This window comes from Alosa pseudoharengus, unplaced genomic scaffold (assembly GCF_046254945.1).
Source record: "Alosa pseudoharengus isolate Yale_2024_CS ecotype anadromous, Long Island Sound unplaced genomic scaffold, YU_APseudo_1.1 YU_APseudo_1.1_scf_14, whole genome shotgun sequence".
Lineage (NCBI taxonomy): Eukaryota > Metazoa > Chordata > Actinopteri > Clupeiformes > Clupeidae > Alosa > Alosa pseudoharengus.
In genome coordinates this window covers 27303360-27326678 of record NW_027468609.1, presented here as the reverse complement: position 1 = coordinate 27326678, position 23319 = coordinate 27303360, and the positions used below count along the sequence as shown (strand labels likewise).

The 23319-nt window shown below is 43.4% G+C and overlaps 1 protein-coding gene across 6 annotated transcripts in view; it reads right to left on the bottom strand.

Annotated features, from left to right (window-relative positions):
- Positions 1–23319, bottom strand: part of psd3l (pleckstrin and Sec7 domain containing 3, like) — a 92822-nt gene that overhangs the window by 43746 nt on the left and 25757 nt on the right. For 3 of the 6 annotated variants that reach the window (XM_076284460.1, XM_076284461.1, XM_076284462.1), the window contains 4 exons: positions 7835–8047; positions 3143–3223; positions 2815–2927; positions 1587–1645 (listed from right to left, as the gene is read on the bottom strand). In XM_076284460.1, coding sequence (XP_076140575.1) covers positions 1587–1645; positions 2815–2927; positions 3143–3223; positions 7835–8047 — 466 coding nt within the window. Of the gene's footprint in view, positions 1–1586; positions 1646–2814; positions 2928–3142; positions 3224–7834; positions 8048–13689; positions 14223–22977; positions 23053–23234; positions 23311–23319 lie in introns of those variants that run through there. The other 3 variants (XM_076284465.1, XM_076284463.1, XM_076284464.1) reach the window with 3 other exon arrangements.

Sequence of the window (23319 nt, the reverse complement as noted above, 5' to 3'; positions counted from 1 at the left end):
AGGCGCTTCCCGCCGCCGCCCTGGACCTGTTGGTATTTTAATGACCCGGAGGAGGGGGTGAGGGAGGAAGAAGGTTGATATGACCCCCACTACTCCTGAAAATAGGAGGAAATCAAAGCCCTAGGGTGGTATCGGGCTAATTAAGAAACTTTTGCTCCCCCATGTTTTTCCCCCCTGTTCTTTATCTGTGCGGCGCTGCGTCCCAGAGACAGATGACTGAGCGAGATACGGCAGAGTGCTGTTTATGAGCTCTCTCTTTGGGGGGCTCGCTATCTGATCAGGGCCACTAAACAGGTGCCTGAATGTGTGCAGGCTGTGATAGCTCGGCAGGAGTTTCCATAGAGGAAAAAGAAGCACAAGGAAGAATGAAAGAGAAAGAGAGAAGAGAGAGAGAGGGGGGGGGGGGGTCTGTTCAATAAAACTTTAATTAATGCTTTTGACTCCTTGCTTGCACAGTTGGGCAAACCATATAAGCAGAACAGTGTGTCCCAGGTTTCCCGTTAGGAAATAAAGATTGCCTTTAGAATCTCCACACAGTGGCCACCATACCATAAACACTGCAACTGCCAATTATCTCAAGCTCTTAATATGGAACCAAATTATGACAGCCCACTCTAAAGTGTATTTGGCATCAGTGATTCAACCTTACATGTTATTGAAATCATTTGTTTTAAAATATGATATTGAATAAACATAAAAATATATTGTATTTGGTATTATGCATTGCTCTGAATATCCGAGACAGTAGGTGTATGCTGGAGAGAAGCTCCAGACGCTAATTGATCCATCAGTAGTAGGATATCACTCAAACAGTTTGGGAATAGCTAGAAAAACACCATGGAAAAAAACATCTTCAAATATGCACCCAAACAAATTGCAAATAAGGCAGCATATGATTTCCTCATTGCACGCTGAATATATCGGCCATTTATTCAAACATCGATTGGAAACCAGACATGTTTATATGTATTCTTTTTATCCGACTGCTGAAATTACAGAGATGTGTGACGGTTTAACAAATACCCTCAAAAAAAGGTGTTTTTCCCCCAAATATCGATTTTAAACTGACATTTGTATGCATATTTTTTTTCTGAATGCTAAAAGTGGTTATCTACAAAGACGTGTGATGGTTTGAGCAACATCCCCCAAACATGTTGGTGTCAGAGAAGAAAATGAGATTGACACGTTGTTTGTGCTCCTGAGGCGGGAGTGGCATTCACACTCGTCCATTCTAGACTACGCTCCTAGCAGCCTGCGGTTGGTCATGCTTAAACAGGCAGCATACTCCACACGTCCAACAAGGCCAACAAAGGCCCCAGAATCTGACCACAATACTGTCGCTTAAGAGTTGGAACGAGGTGTGAATGTGAATCGCAAGTAAATGTCACTGAATGACCACATTTGCATTTATGGAAATCACACTCGCTTACATTATGAGAAGTTATTATTGAAATTCCGCATTAGTGTTGTCTGATCACATGGACAAGGGGCTTAATTAAGTGTGTTTTTTTGCTAGCTGCCTTGGAAGGTCTGCCTCCTCATGCAGAATACAGAGTAGATTCTAGAGAGGTCATGGAGATACTTACATGGCCATGAAGGTCTGTGTTGAGCAGCATCAAAGCACAGGTAAGGCAATGCACTCCATCTGCAGGAAGACAACATACACTGATTAGCCGTCAGCTTTATACCTTGTGATTTCATCCTTATTATCAAAGTGCATTTAGTGTGCGAGACTCTAAGAAGTGTGCAATCCATCACTGATGGGAAGCTTAAACTTTTATTAGGCATTTACTAAAATCATTTTTCAAAAAACACTTAAGGAGATTATCAGTGAAATGATATTAAACCACACACTGTGTCAGTAAAAAGATGGACTTTGGCCAGAGTTTCTAAATCGTCCAGATCATACACAAGTGTTTTGTATGCCCAAGAGCCTAGAGGGAAACCATCAGCACCAATATGTTGATCACAACATCCATCTCCACGCAGGGCCAATGTCTAACATCAATTCCATGGCAACAGTCTTAGCAACACGGAGACCGTTTTAGCTTCCACCAAGCTACTGGTCACAGAGACTTGTTACCATGATGGTTGGTTGCTATGGAGGAGACATGACACTCAAACGAACAACGTTCGTTTCTATGGGTAGAATACACAAGTCAGCTCAATGGGTTGGATCTCTCTGATAGGGGCCATTGGGACAAGACTGTTAGCCAAAACCATGTAATGTGTTCACATATTGACATTTCAACAAATCTGATATCGGGGGTGGATGAATGGAACTCATCTACACCTAGGCATGTTACTTTCCCACCACCTCCACCCCCATACACACATATAGACAGCAATTTGTCGACCTAATTCCAAGTGAGCCCTGTTAAGTCCAAGTTAACAGCTTAGTTCTCAAGGGAGCAGAGAGTAAATATGGTAAGCATCCACAGTTATAGGATGAGACCAGGTAGGACAAGCAGTGCTCTTGAAACAGCGCCCCCCAGTGCCAATCAGCAGGCTCCACTACCCAATAAAAATAGGAATATGCAATGGTAGCCTATAGGTGGAAAACAAAGTCTGCTATAAAAAAAGTAGAAAAAGATAATAACAAGTAGGGCCAATTTCCCTTACATGGATTAAGCTTAGTCTTGGGCTACAAGAGAACCGTCAATGGAGATCTCCTTTGAAAAACAAGCTTTTAGTCTAGGACTAGGCTTAAACCATGTACGGGACACCCGTCTGTTGTGTTCGGAATATTCATTTCCTATTGTCAGTCATTGCAGAGGTGAAGGCTAAACATGTAAGCAAAAATATAAGCAGTACCTTGTGAGGCGATGATGGAGGGGTTACATTGATAGTACCTATTGGAGAAGTGGATCAAAACCCGCTCTCTTTCCTGGGTTTCACCCATTAGTGCAAAAGCTTTCAGAAAGGTTCTGTAAAAAAACAACAGAATGAAGAGATCAGTTTCAAAATGGCTTAGCTTTTTATCCACACATTTATAAATATTTTGTGTGGAAGAAAGTAAAAGAGAGAACACCTCTGGCTATATGATGAAATGTTTGTTTCAATACCATTTCCAAATTTATTATGACATTTTCATGACATTTTCATTTACAGACCCTGATCCTGGTGGGACAGGTAGGCATACCTGAGAGATTGGTCCAATGTCATCCCTGTAAATTCAAAAAAAGTGAGGTACTCTTCGGCCACCATCTTGCTGAAGTCATTACTGTGGGGGAGACAAAAACAAAACGGGATATTCAGCTCAGAGGCCTCGCAAAGAACACCACTGCATGACACGCCAGTGCAATAGGAAAGCACTTTGGGGAGAACTTGCACATAATAGCTCCCCCTACACACTTCCCAGGGGTCAAGGACCACTATATTTCTGTTTGCCTAGGGTCTCAGGATTCTGAAGATAACGCCATTATATATAATGCAGCAGGGACTCAACTGTGGCTGTCATTCATTCTCTGATCAAAAAAGAAAGGGTGAAAGAGACAGGAGGAGAGAGAAAAAAGAGGAATGGGGAAAAATGGGGAAAAAAAAGTTTATGCAGACACCCACGGCACCGATTCAGTTGCAACAAATTATGTTGGCACAGAGGAAGAATAGGCAATTGCTCTTGGCTGGACCTCCAGCTAATCGAGCTTACCAGAGAGGTAGGTGTGCATAAGTGGGTGGATGTCACTTGCTGGCAGAGTCGGTCTCCTTGGTGACACACAGACCGTTACGCCTCCCATATAACTCAATACAAAAGCGCCACTTTGAATGTGAACCAGATTCTCCTAGCACATCAACACATCACAGAAATACAGACTGTGGTTTGTCCTTCGTTTTTGTGAGAAAGTGGGATTCTGACTATTTCTCTCTTTCACTGCTTTCCTGAACATTTGTTCACTTATTTGTTTAACAAACCTGTATGGTTTCCTTCTTTATTTCAATGGATTACAAACTTCAATCTCAATCTACTGATACTGAATTCATTATAAGGATCAGAATAAGGCTAAACTGTAATCTTGAGTCAAATTCCAGCCACATTTTCAGATTACAGTATGTATATGGATTCCTGAAAAACAACTTCAAGCCTACAGACAAAACAAATATTTGTTGTGATGTAAAGTGCAAACGTCTCCAGACAAAACAAAACATACAGTTTTCATTTGCTACAATCAGTGTTCCTATACATTTTCCATTTCAATATCCCATACTTTTTTATACTCAAATTTCCAAACTTCTCGGTACATTGGGGCCACTTCTGGTTTGGGATAACTTGGTGAAAACAAATGTATGGACAACTGAAGTGAATTAAAAAAAAAAGTGACACTTAATATTCATCCTTGTAATCATTTTTCTATGAGCCGTTTGTACGGGCACTCACTCAATCCAGCTGTCGTCAACTTCAGAGTGTAACACTTTTGCCATTATTTCTAGCGCATCATAGTTTTCAATGAATAAATACAACCACAAGGTTTTGTTTTCACAGAGCAGAGCACATAGACTGTGCTTTATGTCAAAAGGAAATGTCATTACAGCAATGTTGAGAATTTGACCTCAAAGATACAAAAAAAAGGGGCCCTAACTTAAATTATGGAAAAAGAAGTCTACCTAAAGCTTTTTTTTTTCTTTTTCTTTTTAATTGAGGCAAACTTGATTTGATTCTGCGTTAGTTAATTTATGAGAACGTTGGTCATTGACTGAGAGGCCTAATTTCACCAATGGGGAGAGTTTAAAGTCAATGTTTATTATTTAAATCAATATTATTGTAAAGCATGCTATGAAAATCATCCCATCTCCTAATTGTCACCTATGTACACTCAATGTTTCAGGGACATTTTTACATATTTTTTGGGAATGTCCCAATGTGATTGCCTTACTTTCAGTGATATGCTTGGAGTAAATATTCCAATGTCACCAAGTTAATATAATATAATATGCCACTATGCTGCAGAAGACTGTGACAAGACATGGGCACTACAAGACCTAGAGCTGTACACATTTTGCCATTTTAGATCTATAGCAAACCAGGCTTTATTATTTATTATTAAGCCCTCAGAAAACTCACACTTGCCCGTTGTTGGGTAATTTTCGTTGGGGAAGTGCTGTGTTGGAAGGTGCACTCACATTTGTAGTTCTCTGTAGATACAACATAGCCTACATATGATAAGAGACTAGTTCACTGCTGGCAGAGGCCTCAGAAATCACTAGACACCAGACAGTATTTTTAGTTTGCAATAATGGTTTATCAGATAATGCAGTATCCATGTCTTGGTAACTTTTACAAAACCTAAACAAAAAAGTCTACCGGTGTTTTTGCCAAAAATAGCAGAGCTACGCAAACATACGTACAATGGTGTCGGGCACTTGCATAGACCATGGGTTTTCGATTTGGTATTGGTGCCAGGGTCCCCTTGTGGGAGAGAAATTTTTCTGAGGACCCCCATATAATTGTATATTGATGATGTGGACTGACAGTTAAGCTACACAACAGTAGTAATCGTTCATTATGACCTGAGTGAAGTGATTAGTACTGTAGATGCAATAGTCTGGAAACACAAATATTTCTCCAAACCCTTGTTTCTTTTTTCCATACTTATCCAGACCTGGAGATTACTAAAATCAAATCCATACATTTCCAGGTTTTCCATACGGAGTAGGAACCCTGTACAATGCTACAGTGGCATGGATCTAAGGCCTAACTTACTTCCAGGATGGCTCCAACAAACCACAGCTTTAAGGAGCACTGCTCAAGAGCCTAATGGAAAGGAATGAAATGAAAGCTACACCACTAAACTCCAGCACTGAGCGGTTCGATGGATGAGAGGGGTGCATTGCAATTGACAAGTTTCTCATCAACGCTCCACCCGGCCTGGGCTACTGGCGAGGAGTCAACAGCACAGTAAATCCATCCGCCAGCACTTAATTCCTCCGGCCTCCAATCGAACGACAATCTTTTTCATCCGCGATGCAATGTCGAGCGAGGTGGAGGAGAGGCGAAAGGAGAGGGTTTAGGTAGAGGATGAGGAGTTTGTTTGTTGTTAATCAACGCATTGGCTGGAAGTTATTTAAAAGCCTTGTTGTACCAGGTGGGATGGTGAGATATTCCACTGCATTAAAAACCGGGGTGGGAACTAAGAGCTCTGAGACGCCCCTTTCGTTTCCACGGCGCTCTGGACCCGACTGGGCTCGAAAGCTTCTCCCTTCATCCCTGGCTCGCATGATGAGATCGATGGTGACTAGGCTGGTGGAATGACCCACTCTCAACGTGGGAGCTCTAACGAGGCCTGACACACCGTGTTGGCAGCCCAGTGCATCTCCACGAGTCTTTTTCTCCATGACAAGGGTTTCTCACCAGCCCACAGACTGAAGGATGCTCTCAGAGGGAAGTAGGAAGTGTGTGTTTCTGCCTTGAACTCCTGGGCTTTACACAATGAATGGTGCATTTTAAGGGCTCTCTGGCTCCGTCTCCCCTCTCCCTTTCCCCCCCCCCTCTCTCTCCGTCTTTTCCCTCCTTTTCTTCTCGTCTAAAGATAGAAAACAGTGGGCTGCTGGAGAAAGGTAAGAGGCAGCGGCCCCTACTTCAAAAAGAAGCACTGCAATCCTTCCTAATGCTCCGGCAGCTTTCTACAGATGAGCAAGTTCACTTCTGGCTTCTAGAGTATGTGTGTATGTATAGTGTGTGTGTGTGTGTGTGTGTGTGTGTGTGTGGGTGTGTGTGTGTGTGATATATATTTCCCAGGGCTGGAGGAGGGGACGTGGACATTATAAATGAAGGGGAGAGATGTCTGTTGTCCCCACCCCAGGCCTGCTATCGGATCGCTGGACTGCAGCATTTAAGAGATTGGAGTCCAGAGAGAGAGAGAGAGAGAGAGCTAGATCGTCCCACCAAGCGCAGAAGGGGGGAGAGCAGGCCACCAACTCGGACCAGCCAGCACGGAAGCACCCAAGCAGACAGCAGGCAGGGGGGACGATGCAAGGGTCGTTTTCGGTCACTGCACCATATCAAGGCTTTTGACTGTACAACATCATGCAATCACACTGACAAGTGATGGTTATTTCATGTGGGTAAATTTAGGTTAGTAATAGCAGTTAATAGTAGTTAGGTTAGGTTAGTAATAGCAGTTATAGTAGTTATTAATAATAGTAATAATAGCAGTAATAGTTAATAAATCCCAATTACTTTTATTGTGAGATTAAATGTACTCCTCCAAGCAATGTTATGCTGGTCTTTATTTATGTCAGACTCAAATGAATTGGAGTATTTATTGTTTCCTAAGGTCTCCTCTGCGGTGTAGCTTGAATGTTATTCCTTATTTTGTAAATGGCTCTGGCTAAAAGCGTCTGCTAAATGAATAAATGTATATATGTACAGAACTGCTCTGGTTCTCCTCAGAGGAGAAATACTGCAGCATACAGCTACTTAGAAAAGCCACCCCGTATACAGCAGCAGACCACATTATAACGGTCCTCCTTCCTTTGACCCTAACACTATGTCCTAGCAGGATGCGATGCGAGCGAACATTAGCGATAAAATCTGTTTAATTCCATTGTTTTCAATTAAAGTGTCCTGAATGCAAACGACGCGAGCAGCGCGATGCAACACAACTTCCGTCAGACGCCCCCATTTCTATTTTCTTTTTGTCACTCGCGCTGCTCTGCTATTTTGAATGAGAAATAAGATGCAATAGAAGGGCATATTTAACAGATTCGCTCGCTCGGATCCTATTAGAACATGGAGGGTCTGAGGGGCAAGCATAGGTTCACCATTTGCTTTTGTTTATTTGTCTGTCTGTTTGTTTGTTTGTTTGTTTGTTTGTTTGGGGGAGGGGTGCCCACTCACTTCTTGCCCAGGTGCTTGGCTACGTCAGAGCGGCGGAAACCCTCCAAGTGGTAGAGCCGACGTGCGAGGCGCCTGGCGGCCTCTTGGTCGCCGCGGTTGCTGCCACTGCCGCCGCTGCTGTTGTGGAGTGCATCGTTGCTGTCCTTCAGCCTCTCCGTGCTGCCCATGTCCGAGTCCCAGCCCGACAGCGCCTCCTTCAGGTCTGCATCGCTCCTGCAAGACCAACAGCAACAACATTTATACACAATCAAATCTCTGTAGCACCCATTACACCAAAAGGCATTACATTATAGCAAATTCCTATCCAGTCAAGTGAATGTTTATTGACTGAGCATTAAAAAGAGGATCCTACAGATAGCGCCGGTTTCAGATTTACATCTGCAACACAAGCAGATAAACCAAGCTCATTTGTTTGTGTACCTAAAAAGCAAAATGTTGTGTATTATCCTGATGAGTGCAGTATGTCTAGTGACATTTGCATTTATCATCTGAATGACAGACTGGGAGGAAATATGTTCATTTCCTTTATTGTTTACTTGATGAGAAGTATTTCCAAATTATGGTGATGTGAAAGATGGAACTGAGAAGTTCACTGGTCCAGTGTTTCAACAGATTAAATTCTTCTCCTAACAACTTTTGTGTATACATGACAATAATTAACAAAATGAGTACCGTATTTTCCGGACTATAAGTCGCACCGGAGTATAAGTCGCACCAGTCAAAAAATGTGTCATGAAGAGGAAAAAAACATATATATAAATATAAATATATATATGTTGCACCTGAGTCGCAGGACCAGCCAAACTATGAAAAAAAGTGTGACTTATAGTCCGGAAAATACGGTATTTACAAACAGAGAGAAATGAAATGATAACATTTTGTAATCAGATCATTATTATATATTTCACTTCAAAAAACAAAGCCTCATCATACAACAGTCAATCAGAACCCATCCAGTAGCCTAATCTCTGGTTCTGTTGTACCAGGAAGACCAAGGATACAGTATGTATGACCAGTAGTGCTGTGTGGATATGTGTTCTGTCGGATGCGATGAGTGAGCACCAAATGACGCAAAGACCAGCCATGGAGAATCATGCCTGGATAGAATACTATGGATAGAATTAGTGAAAGAGTGATGTATGTGTGTATATGGTGTGTGTGTGTGTGTGTGTGTGTGAGTGTGTGTGAGAGAGAGATAAGATAGAGGGATAACGGGAGGGAGGGAAAATGAAAGGCAAACAGAGGTACAAGCCAGAGAGACAGATAGGGGAGAGAGAAAGGGAGAGGGGGAGAGAGAGAGAGAGTTGTCACACAGCCAGTCACAGCTGTCTAAGTGCAGCTCCATCATCCATTTTGTCTATGCAACTCAGCAATGACAGAACTGAAATGACTTCAGCAGAGGAAGGATACAAGCTTTACTTCTCTTCACATTGTCCCAGTTTAACAGTGAGCAATTCATTACATCATACTATGCTGTGCTGTGCTCATAGTGCTCTGTGTAAGTATCCTTACAGAAATAAAAAACACCATGATGGCTGATGGACAATCCAGCACATATGCTTATTCTCCCAAATGTTAGAACTGGTTTTGGCCAATTAAAGATACAAACACATCACATATTTTAGTTTGCTGTCTGTGAAGTGTCTGTCTGTCCTTGAAACTTGCTTATGCCATGTTTCTCAAATCATAGTCAAGAGAAATGAAACAACTCACTAAACTGTGCAATACTTTAAACTACAGTGCCATCTATTGACAGTCTTGGCAAATAACAAATAATTGTGTCCTTCGGCAATTTAGACACTGCATTATTTGTTTATGGGGGGAAATGGAAAAGACTGTTGATGAAAATCTAGCTTAGCTCCCAGCAATTCGATTGAAATGGAATTTGCATGGAATTCGTGGGTGTGCACATAAAATATTCACAAAACCTCCAAGAATAACAGTTTTGCATTCCCTCTTTTCTTGGACTGAACTGTGCTTGCACCTTTGCATTTTGCGTGAACCATTCAGATCGTCCCTGATAAAAATGCAAATCATCTCCACAGGAATGACTCACAAATGGACTGATCTTAATGGATGCCTCAGCTATTACACCCCCACAAGATGATAAGAGCGAGGATGCTGGACATGGAGAGAGGGGGAGGACTTTGGGGCGTAACTGAAGTACCAGGCCTGGACGGCGCGCAGAACCGCCCCACCGACAGGATTGAGAAATCCACGGAGGGGTTCCATGTGGCGCTTGGCCCCGCGGATGACGATGGGAGATTGGAGCGAGACGTTTATTAGACACAAGCCCCTTATCCGCCCACGGACGTGTTATAACTTACTTGGAAAGCTCTCGTCTCGATCTCTACTGCACTCCCTCTCTCCCAGTCACCCTCCTCCTCATTTCTCTCAGACACACACACCACACAGTTTTCTTCTCTGTGTCTGTGTCAAAGAGCCATAGGCAAAACTGATGGATGGATGGATGATATGTACTGAGGAAGTGAGTTTTAGCCAATGAAAAGGAGAGGTGATCCTCTCCACATTTGCTTATTCGCACTTTCGCAGTGTTTATTTATTTGTGACTCATCACACCCCTGAAGGTCGCTGCCATACAGACAGCTTCGAAGAGCAGGAACTACATATGTGTTTCAAGGCGCTAAGGAAATAGAAGCCGTTTCAGTTCCTAAAACTCAACATGAGTCAAAGCAAATGCACACCCTTCCCAAAATCAGACCACGGTATCTTTTCTGTACATGCCGATGGTCTTGTACAGAAATACAATACACTATATGATATCTGCAAGAACCTCTATGGCTGTGTGGGCTGTCAGCAATGATGGGTCAAGAAGATGTTTAACTTGTTGCAGAGCAGGAAGGGGAGCAATTTATGTGAACCACTTGCCCGCTAAATGTCACTTAAGAGTCATTATCGGAAATGACTTTGGCATGATGCTCGACTTCACCACAGGAACTAAAGTAGGGAGAGGCGAGGCGGTGTGGAGGTTATTGTAGAAAATGTAAAATCCTCATTTCTGAGAAACAAAAGCTTACAGCAAGCTTTCGTGCAAATGTCAAAACCAGGAACCATTGTTTTTCATACACATTGGCTGTTTCATGTTGACTTTTTAGTTCACCCAAGTTTAGTCCAGTCAATAAGGGTCCAGTGGTAGAGGAATCATGTAGAAAGTAACTATCTATACTAGTAACTATATATACTGCTTTCATTTTCCATGTAGGTACACCAACGGGCATGGGCGAGTTCAAAAATACTATGTACTGCAAGATTCACAGAGAGGTAATCTAAAGGATTGAATGTCAAATTTGATTTATAATGTACAAGGCCTTACACAGTGAACATCCTACCATAGACACATCCTTTTAGTCTGAACAGCCAACAGGTTTAAAGTTTATTTGAAACACTCGAATTTATGGTCTGTGGTCAACTACTAAACCAGCAAACATGCATCAAATTTAAATATAAAATGGAATATTTACTGGGACACCACACCCGTGAAGAGAAAGCCAGAGAAGCACTACCTTCAAACTTCACTAAACTCCACTAGGCTCTGGCTAAAAGATTTTCTCACCTCTGACTAATGCTGCACAAAGTCAATTAATTAGCTAAGCCTCCTTCTGTAGCCGTTGTGCATGACTGAAAACACAAGACGTGGAGGAGTTAGAAGCCCTTCATGCGAGGGTGTACAAACATTTTAATCTGACATTAAGCATGTTCTCACAAGGGGAAAACAATGAGCGCTAAAGGGCCTCAGCCTACACATCTTGTTAGGCACTAAGCTCCCCTGTTACCACCCAAGATGCCACAGTCAGAGGGTTGGTGGGTAGAAGGCTACTCGGGGAGGATACAAGGGCAAATAGTTCAAGAATTCCTAGAAAACTGCGCCTTGATGGCTCGTCAAGCACATTACTGTAGATAAAGCTGAGTGATACCGCAGAAGCTTCAGTGCTCATCAGGAGACAGAAATGTCTGAAAAGCAATTTGCATGCTGTTCCACAAATAGTCCACAATGCTTTAGCAGTTATTTAAGGTAAAGAGATGTGAGGTTCTAGCAGATCATCCTTCCGATTTTAAACAGAAAAGAACTAAATGAAATGAGCCTTCAGGGCCTACCAGATAATATGAATGAATGTATCGAACAACATATGTAAATAAAATAACAGAGACTCACTATCTACTAACACACATCTATTTTTCCTCCATAGAGCATTTATTCCACCTGATTTGCATAACACAACTGAGAGTCCCAGTGAATAGTTGATGCTCATGGCCTGCAATACAACAACCTTTACAAAGTGCTAATGATATGAAAGCTATGAAAAATTGCTGAACTATCCTCCTTCATTCATTCTGCTTCTTTCTCCACTAAAAACCACATTACACTACACACCCTCTGAGCAGCAGCATCCCCAGCATTGATCAACTGAGAGCCAACCAGCGTCCCACTGCAAGCAACAACAAAAGCTTACTGGTCAAAGCGCAGTCCAACTGCCTCATCTTGATGCTGCATCCAGTTGATCCAGAACATTGTTTACATGAACGAACAGATCTCTCCGATACCCTTTTTTCTTACATGTGTTTGATGTGAAGCACACACTGACGTCTGTGCATGTCCAGCTGTCCCTCTCTCTTTCAACCCATTTCAATGCGCTTTGCTCCCACTGTATTCTCGCAAATTATACATCTCGCTCAGATGGAAAAAAAAAAGAGACTTTCCTTGAAGTTAAACCAGGAGGAAAGGTTGAAGGGGGAATTCAACTGTAACAGTACAATGGTGCAGACAGCAGAGAACCAGAGTAGACACACCCAGGTCCTAAAAATGTCTGTAAAATAGAATGGTCTTAGAAGATGAAAGGCATAGCGTCTGGGAAAGGTCCAGTCCCTTGGAAGTCCTCTTGCTGTGGTTTAATGCCCAGTATAACACAGGACCGTGGTGCTACCTCTGAGAATGCATTTGCATTTAAAACCGTGGCCTTCGTCTTCAGAGCAAGATGTATTGTTTTTCAAACATGCACATCTGGCAAAGGATTTCACATTCAAACCAAAGATTAGGGAGGGGGAAAAAAGAAGAAAATCCACTAAAAGCATTCAAGCAAAACCTTACTGGATTAGTGAAGCTATTTTATATACCAACAAACTGCCTGCCCCATGTAGTAGGCTAGACTAAAGCATGGATCTTTCAGTACTTTTGGGAGGAAAGCATTTGCAAACACAGCAATGCTAAACATAAGCCTATAGTAAAGAAAGACATATAGATAGACAGCTTTTTCGCATCCTGTCTTTGGATTGAGTCCTCTACTCCGCTCAATAACAGACAACATCGGTCATAATTTTTTTGAAACCACAAAGAGCTAAACATCAACAGACCTCAAACATTACATGACAACAACCTAGGTCATTGTATAATAAAAATAAACCAAACATTTCCCATCGGGCAACTCAGTGGAAGTGAGGAAACGCTCGAGCAAATAGTGCACCTTGGCGTGCACCCATTGAGTTATAGCGTGCAATTACGTTAGGTTAGTGGTGGAACTGGAACTCAAACTGGGGAGTTCCTGACTGGAATCGAGCCGAAATAAATTCGAATCTGAGACATAACGGGTCCTACGCCCAAAAGGCCTGTACAATGCACTTCGTTTATGAGGGAAATGTTAGCTGAAATATAAAAGACCATTCAGGAAACAATGGATACATTCATGCAGCCCGCTACTCCAAGGTAACTGGTAGTCTGTTTAATGAGGGGAAACATTTCTAAACAAACAAAGCAATGCAGTCGCGTGTCATACCGCACAAAATCAAACATTTTTAAACATCACAACAACATTAAATCTAAAAGCCACAAGTTTGTTTACCTGCAATCCTTCATTCTACCGGTGGTGGTCACAATCGCAGGACTTTCAAATCTTTCAAGATTCAAGTTATGCACACTGACATTCTAGCGGTAAATAAGGGTTAAATATTGCGTGTACTTCTAAAACTGTCTTGTCCATTCTGTTAACACGGTATTCCGCATAATTCTGCATAGCGAGGTCGGGGGCAAAACTTTGCTTTGTTGAATCAATGCTCATCCCAGTCCGTTCGCTGTGAAAAAGTGGAGGCATATCCCATGAACCCTTGCATCTAGCATGAAAGTACCTAGAGGAACTCCTCCGAGCACAGGGACTTCAGAAAAGAAAGTTGTAACATCCTGACTCGCCGCTGGACTTCGCTACACAACTTCCCCCTTCACTTCTGCTCTGTAATGAATTGCAGATGCGGAAAGCGGACGTTTCCCGTTGCATGACAGAGGCGTGTCGACTGCAGAGCTCACGCGTACAACAATGATGTTTGGAATTAAACGATACTCATCTCCAGGGTGTTGCTAATGTACATCACTTTGCCCACTTGGGGTAACTGGCAGAGAATGCACTCCGGTATAATTTCCTTAACATCATCTGAAGTGTTTCCAGTCGATCTGTGTTCCTTGTCACGCCCATTCAGACTCGCACAACTAGACAACTAAAATTAAATCAGGATCACAAATTATTTAGTTTGTGATTAAATGCAGGGGCATAACAAGGGGTAAAGTAGGGGTTTCAAGGGTTTCAGGGCCCCTTATTAAATATGCCAGACAGTATGGATTTTTTTTATAGACTGCAGAGAGGGACATATTTCAGGGGGTCCATAACGTAGCTAACCCCCCCTTTCACTGTATTGTATCAGTGCATTACAAGAATAACTCTGTGAAAGTGGTTTGGGTGTTAAACACTCCTACTAATCTCTTTGTCACAGAGGCCAAATCCACTCACACACAGAAATGCTCCTTAATGACTTTCTATGCCACTTTATCCTTTTAACACACTGGTTGTTGGGTTAGTTGGTTTCTCCCAGCCATTAGTGGCACATCTCTAACACCAGAGGCTTAGGGGCTAAGACAGAGAAAAATACATAAGGGCAGGCTACCAGGCCAGCCGTTACTGGGGCCAAGACAAACACACACACACTGAGGACTAGGAAACCAGTGTGTGGGGATGTGGTATGCGAGCTCACTCAGTTAAGGTGCAGCGTAGTGCCTGCACGGCACACACCGTCCCCCCAGTCAGGAGACCACAGGCAGACCGCACCGATGCTGTTTGGATTTTCTGGGGGCCCTGTAGGGAGTGTCCACGATCCAGCTGCATAAACAAAACCTCCTGTCACTGGTGTCTGGTCTCGAAAGAAGAAGCCGCAGTCCGAGACTGAAAGGACACCCCCAAAAATGGTGTGTTACTGGATGTGCGTGCGTGTGAGTGCGTGTCGGTATATCTGTCTGTGCCTGGTTTACACCAGGTTGCTATATTACACTGGCGTCCTTACCACAGGGTTGGTGGTATGTCAAGACTTTGGCAAGGAAAGGGCCAGGGGTGGGGGTCTAAGTCAGAGGTATAAAAAAAAGAGAGCATTCCAGGAGGGTAAGGGTCCTCTGGTTAAAACAAAAAGAAAAAAAAGAACATCCTCAAGTATGTGGTGACCAAGATTTGAAGTCCATAGGCAATGCCATTACACTTTTTGGGAGATAGTGGGTCATGACTAGGTGCCCATGGGAAGAAGTTCCAGGGAATAAGTCCAGGGTAGGAAAGTGTTCTATCTCTCTAACATTCGTCTGTACGGCTATTTTAATGAGTAAGCCTTATTAATGTTGCCTAATGATTTGCGAGACAGGGAACAATTAAAGGGACACCAGGCAAGCCTGATGCTTTTTCTCTACGAAACTCCCCCTCGCTCGGTCTGAAGCTCTTTTCCTTTTCTTTGCATCTTCCGTCAAGGGTTTTCGCTGCTTCTTCGCCGGCTCTGCCATTATACACACGTTTGCAACAATCGCTAGCGTTTCGTTAGCCTCCCTCTGTGCTGTGGATGCAGGATGAAACTGCTTCGGTCGCCGGGTACGATACACTGAACTTGCAAGCGGGATATTCTTCCTACAGGCAGTAGGGGCGGGCGAGAGAGTCTTCATTCGCCCTGTAATGAGTCATTTACCCATATACCGACTTACGAAGATGAGTAATTAACACGAAAACGTTGCCTGGTGTCCCTTTAAATATTTTATTTACTAAATGCCAGAGAGCTGTAAAAATGTATTCCTCATCTACTGCACATAGTTTGTCTTAATTAATACTGCATGCATGCATTCTCTCTTTCTGAAAATGTATGGATATGACCGTAATCTGACATATGCATAGAATTACCATAATGTCAATTCCTAGTGACTGAGTTAAAAGATTGTATGCGTAATGGATACCAATGAATCATATAAATCACCGCCAACAATCACTACTGACTGGACAGCTTAGAAGATTGAATCTAAACTCTGCAGCTTGGTCGCCTCTTCATCACCTCTGAGCAGTGTGTTTGTGGCTTTGAGTTAAACATAGCTTCCATAACATTTTAAGACATGAACACAGGCTGGAGTCTATCTTTACGACTGAAAAAGGGAACTAATCAAAAACAGGAACGATAATAACATAAAACAAAACTGAAAAAGTCCCTAAACCAGAATCTTGAGGTCCCTTTTGATTAAATACCATGAAGACCCACATTTGTTTTCCAATTTAAATGACTAACATAACAATGAATGAGGTTTGTGATTAAAAGAATGTTCTTTGAACATGGCTATTCTCGGGGGAGTGAAATTTGGCTTTGCGGGCTGAAGTAAGCATGCAAGAGGTTTCTCTTTCAAATTGAACATTCAAACACATCAAACATGACACAAGAATCCAACATTACATAATTTAGAATCCCACAGAAATCACTCTTCATCGGTCAAATTGTAATTCACAATGAGTTTTCTTTGTCCTTCATTCTTTGTTTTTTCAGTCTAGTTTCAAATATCTCAGTGTGGAGTTCCCTAATTTTTCAGCACTTTTAGTTATACTGTAGTAACAACAACACCCACACGGCCAAGTAGACAGCCCTTATTTGTTTAATCGCTTCCCTGTACACAGAACTGCATCAGTGTTCATTCATCTACACCCCCTTGTCCAGTCCAGAACACAGCTATACAAAGTCCACTCAAGAGGAAGGCTACTGCAAGGTAAGAAAAGAGAGCAGAGGGGTAGAGAGACCACTACTCATTTCACATTTATGGACACAGAAAAATGTAAATGAAATAGATTTAGATCTAGTAAACGTATTAAGTAGATCATTATAACATTCCAAACCCCTTTTATGGTGAGCAACTCTGTGATTAGACCTAATGTGAAGTGGTGAGATTCCAAAAAGTAGTGCAACTATTATGTGTAGGCCTACAGTAGACAGTGGGAACAAGCCAACAATGGTTATGAAACTGTCAAGGTTGCACTATTCAGTTCTTGATTTAGACTCTGTTGAAGTAAATCATCTTTACTCATATGGTCATACTTATGCAGTTTTTTTTCATTGACAAAATTCCTTTACAACATTTGAAGTGCTGCATGGAAACCTACTGATCCACTTAAGAACATCTGACTGACTTAGCACATGACTCTGGAGAATTTGTATTTAATCTGGCCAAATTATCCAAATCATCACCAAGACAATCTGAGAGATCTGGACATCTGGCGTCAAAGAGCTTTTCCTCCAGAAAAGAAAACCTTCTCACTAAAGCTAACTAGTCCTATGGATCAAAAGAGGAGAAAAGAGATCCGAGGCACTCTGATATATTAATAAAAGTCCTTTATTTTACTTTGGACCTTTTATTAATATATCAGAGTGCCTCGGATCTCTTTTCTCCTCTTTTGACATGCATTCCTTTTAATCCTGATGAGCACCTGATTCTGGAATTCTACTCTGTCACCCACTGAAGCAATCACTTTTTCTCTCTCCTAGTCCTATGGATCATTTTAAAAAGCTAAAATATTGTGGTCTTTCCCAGCCACAGTGCTACAGTACGTTCTGCTTTCACATTGCCACTTCTTTGTCCTCTCCTCACTTTGTCTCCTGTTTTTTTTTTTGCTCTTTAGAAGGGAAAATGAATCGCTATGATGACTAGCTGTGCAAAAATGCAACACCCGTACTCTCCCCCACCCCCATGATCATTTCCAACCCCTCTTCTTCACACCAGCTCCAGCGCTAGCACACTGGTGGTGACCTCAGAACCTCCCAAGGATTCTTGAGACGATTGGGTGTGTCAAACTAGCACTAAAGGCAAAAAGAAAAACAAAAATTACAGCAGGAGAAAACTATTCTGAGGCAAACCCCCCCACACCCTAATACTTGTGGCATTTTAGCGCTCACGCCTTCCTTTGTGTGACATGTTTTTATGAGGCAGTGTGTGCGAGAGTCTGCCAATGTCGCTCACTCCGTCTCCCTATCTCAAGGACACCTAACTGTTTTTTATTATTATTTTTATTAAATGCTATCCATCACACGAAAGCACTGCCGGCCATGAGGCTCTGCAGAAGCCATTAGCCCTGAGGGGAGTGAGAGGAGGGAGGAGGAGGAGGGGTGGTGAGGGCAGGGACCGGGAGCTGTGACTCAGAGCCTGGCAGCACTGCACCTCAGCAGACCCCAGGCACACGCACACACACACACACACACACACACATTTTACACACACACACATTTTACACACACAGACACAGGCAACCGTACAGACATACACACACAGGCACGTATACTCAAACATGTAAATGTATCTCACATGCACACCTACACTCGCACAGTCCCATACTCACACTTCCATACACACACACACACACACACACAGGGGTGCACGAACACACCCTCACACATGTACACATACACAAAGGCACTTGCATAGAAATACACACACAGCCCTCTGCAACGGGGAATGGGGGTGTCAAAACAGCACTCCAGTCCAAACCCACCCTGGCGGTCCCACTCCCAGCTCAGCACACCCTCCCGTGGGTAAGGTCAGGTGCAGAACACACAGCCTAGCACGGCACACTGATGAATGCTGGGCCAATAGCCCCACCATCCGACTCCGACTGACTGCACAAACACACATCTGCTCTGCTCGGCTCCCCGCTGAGAGTGACTCAGCACTCTCCTCCTAGCTCTGGCTCTCTCAGTCGACGTGACCAGACGGCAGCAAGCAGGACTGTAGGTTACGCACATTGTGCACTTTCAATTCTTCACACATCGCCGTTTCTAGGACCATACAGACTAACCATCTGCCATAGATCAAAAATCTGTTAAATGTTACATCATATAAAAATCACTGCAGTCCTGTGGGTGTAGAGCTACTAAGAAGTTCTCTTTGTGCTTTTTGGAAAAGGGCTGGGTCTCCCTCTGGTCTACCGCCTACTTGAGGCAACAATGTTTCTTTGTCTACAGGTGATATTAAACAAAATCTTAAGCAATCAAATGTTTTATTTTCCATCCTCAGCATCCTTCCTGCACACTTGACTTTTACGCTGACTATGTCCCAGCCAAATATACTCAACAGACTAATCACACGGTCAAAACAGTGCAGGCGCTATGGCCTACAGGACAACTTTAACACCAGACAATGGTTCACTGGCGTCACGCTCAGCCCCCCCCCCACACACACACACACGTCTACCACAGATCACTATCATTTCATTCACAGCATAGTCATCCTTCTTTCAAACAAGAACATTTTAGTTCCTCAAACAGTCACCATATATGATTCTCCCTATCAACACGTATAATTAAAGCAGCTTCACTCTTGCCTGTGGCAACCTGAATGTAGTCACGGGTTTCATAAAACGAGATTACAACCAGCCTTTCCTGGCACGTTACCACCCTCTGTACGAACACTCCTTCCAGTCATTCTCCACCATTCCTAAGCCAACAGCTCATTTAGCGATGAAGGCCCTGACAGCTAAACCACAGGGCAACCATATGCAGCGCGTCGGTAATCCCTAACTGGGTTCTCCAACAACAGGCTCTGCCATGTCAATTCGGCCAAGACGAAGAAACGGCACCAGACAGCCAAGCCTACACGGTGGTCCTTCAGCAGCGTGTAGGATCTCTGGGCACTGACGCTGTGGCTTTGGTGTTGTTGGGTCTTGTGGCGTGCACTTGTGTTTGAGAAACTGGGTATCGTCGCAGTCGTGAAATACAGGGGGGGGAAAAACACAACATATATGTTCCTTTGACAAATGTCTCGTCTAAACACTCTATAAACACTGAGGTATTCAAAGACAAAACGCATATCTGACCCATATCTGAAATTATCTGATATTAATCATTTTTTGCAGGGTTTCTTCAGACATGGCAGTGAAAGTTGTCCTTGGCTGTGGCACAGACTCAGGCTGGCATGAGCATGGTGGGCATAGCGCGTCGCGGCAGACGTCTGGCACGGCACTGCCTCTGCTGACTCACACCTCTGGCACCGGCGCCGCTTCTAATCCACCGAGCCAGGAAGTGACATCGCTCGACAGCATAAGCAGCCACACACCTGGGAGCTGTCAGTCACGCTGTGGGTCACGTGACGGGTACATCACGACTGTCGATAAAGTGAGGCGTCCCACCCTCAGAGTCACTGCACACACGGGCAGGCAGCCACGTGTGAGAACTCAAGCTGACGTTTATAAATCTGGTCGCCATCGCTGACCTTCTAAGGGAGGATGAAGGACACAAACACAAAACACACACACACACGCAGACACGCACACACACAGTACTGAGCTATGTTGCATGTATCATTTCCTATTTCAATTTTCCTTGTAAAGCTATCAGGACTTCTTATCATGTGAATGACATCCAGGGCTCTACAGTGCGCCCATTTCACTCGCATATGCGAGTAAAAATGATGATGTGCGAGTGCAAAAAAATATTTAGGCGCACTGGTGCGAATGATTTCTAACCATGTCAATGTTTGTCTACAAAATACACCGCAACATCGAGAAACAGTACTGGTGCAAACCATAGAATCACGTCGCGAATGCAGCATAAAACTACACCTCCCATCAACGTTAGCAGTTTCGCGTTGGGACTCGATAGTAGTAGTCGCTTCTATGAAATCCATGAGCGCGCAGAGAAAGCGGAAAGTTAGACTAGCCAGCCAAGATGAAAAGATTGAATAAATTAGTTCTTCCGCCTTCTATCCACCGAATTAATTGGATATAGGAGGAACAGGATAAGATTCTGAGAATGCAGTGAGAGAAGGAAAGGTAACCTAACATGCTTTTTAGCCCAGTTGACGTATTGGCTGCAATATGCAAAATATAGCTGTAGCGAACAGGCATAAAAGTAGCTTCCCGTAATACTCCCATTTTATTCAAAGGTAGAACGCTACTGACAACTCCAGGCTTCCACGCATGCTTGTTTGTTTACACCGAATACAAGCTTAATTGCAAAACGAGTGTAGGCCTAACGTTTGGCTACTGCCCCCAGCAATGCAGATATTTCAAATAAAAAAATAAAAGTATAAAAATATATATATATCCTTGATTAGACTATGTTTTGTGGAAGAGAAAATTGACTGTTTTAGTAGTAGTATTAGGCAGTATGCAGTCAGATAGGTCACATGGGCATATTTGGATTAGCTACAGGTGGATTCACAAATAAATAAATTAGCCTACATTTGGCAGGATACTTGATATACAGGCTAAATGCAAATATGGCAATGTATTATATTATTTTACATTAACAAAATGTAGGAAAATAAAACAGACTGAAAATAAAGTAGGCACTGATCTTTAAAATCCTGTTTCCTGTAGCCTAAATGTTGTCAGTCATTCTTAATATTCGCAATTGGTGCACTGGCATGTTTAACTGTTAGCTGCAGTGTAATGTTAGATTATGTGTAAGTTAAGTACAGAACTGACTGTGCTCCCAAATTTTTGTCTGTGCTCCTAAATTTTTTAACTTGGGGGCACAAGTGCTCCTGGAAAATTTTTTTAGTGTAGAGCCCTGACATCAAAACACTAGCAAGGGCCCATATGTGTCAGTATCTTATCTGAAATATGTCACCATATTTGGTTGCAGTAAGAGAAGACTAAGGCTCTACTCAAGCACAAAACTGAATTTGAGGACTTTCAAACTGATTTCCATTCAGATCAAATGTATGCTTAGTTAAGTACCTAAACATTTCTATGCACACTTGCTTTCTTCAGCAGAAGAACTGGTGGTCTGTTTCACTTAAATGCTAAGACTAACCAAATTACATTACATCACACTCACACACACCCATGCAAACACACACCCAGTGGGACAGGAGATCGAGAACTGAAAGCCCTGGAGGATTTGTTTACTCCCTGGTTAATTTATGTACCGCAATCAAACAGTGCAGGGAAAGCATGAAAGACCGGCTGCAATCATTTGCATTCTGACCACGAAAGCCTTTCAAAGTAATGCACAGAGAATCACTAATCATGGGGCGGAAAGCATGGCATGTGACATCATGCCGTAGCACTGGGCTTCTCTCGTGTGCTATCGCACAGATAGCTTATCCAGTTATGCTGTAAACGATCTACGATGTACAGTATGTATGCTTGTATAATACATACTCGCTTTGTTTTGCTTTTTTATAAATAAGTCAGGCTAAAAGCTTTTTTTGTTTATCTCCTCAACGTAAGTTATGACTCTAAAACAATATCTTACAAGCTGCAGTACATCACCCGGGGTCTGTTTAACTCGGCAGCAGGTTAAGGCGCTTATATGCCGGGGGAATCGAGTACACAGAGGCACGGGGTATCGGCCGGTGTTTCTCAATTCATCAGGCTCTACGTCATAGTCCTGCTTCCTGCTGGATTAAAGAACAGCCCACTTGTGTGCTGCACATAGGGGTGAGGGCTCGGAGAATGCAGAGCTGGAATAAGACCGGCTGCCACGGCAAAAAACAACACACTCCCTGCCCTACCTCGGCAACCTTCACTTGGCTGCTTTTTTTTCCCCCTCTAAAGCAAGGACGCATGTGATGAGGCAGTGCGAGAGAGATTGTGAGAGTGCCTGTGTCTGTGTGGGTGTGTGTGAGTGTGTGAAAGTGACTGCTGCAGTGCTCCGTCTCTCCCTAGCTCACTCACATTCACACACGGATACAGGAACACGCACACACACACACACACACACTCAGAGCGGAGAGGAGGAAGAGAAGACGGAGAAACCTGACTGACTGCCCGCACTGCCTGTCTCGCCGGCTCGCATCCTCCACTGACTGCCATCGTCATGACGATAAACGAGCGTGTCATGCAAAGCTGAAGGTCGCGACTTACTGGATGGAGGCGCGGCGCTCGGCTTCGGATAGGCCGGGCTCGGAGAAGCATCCCGACACAAAGGAGCCCATAGGAGAAGCCTCCGCTCACGAGGGGGGCCAGGGGGGAGGAGGAGGAAGAGGAGGAGGAGCAGGAGGACGAGGGAAAAAAAGAAGGAAGAAAAAAAAGGGAAAAAAAGTCCTAGCTTGATAAAGTCTTTAGCTCTCTCCTTGCGCCATGTGACTGACGGCGTCCCCCCGGTGACTGATTTGACCTACATGAAGAGCAGGAGTCCCCCGAACCTGAGGAAGATGATGATGAGGAGGTGGAGGTGGAGGAGGAGGAGGAAGAAGACCAAGGGCG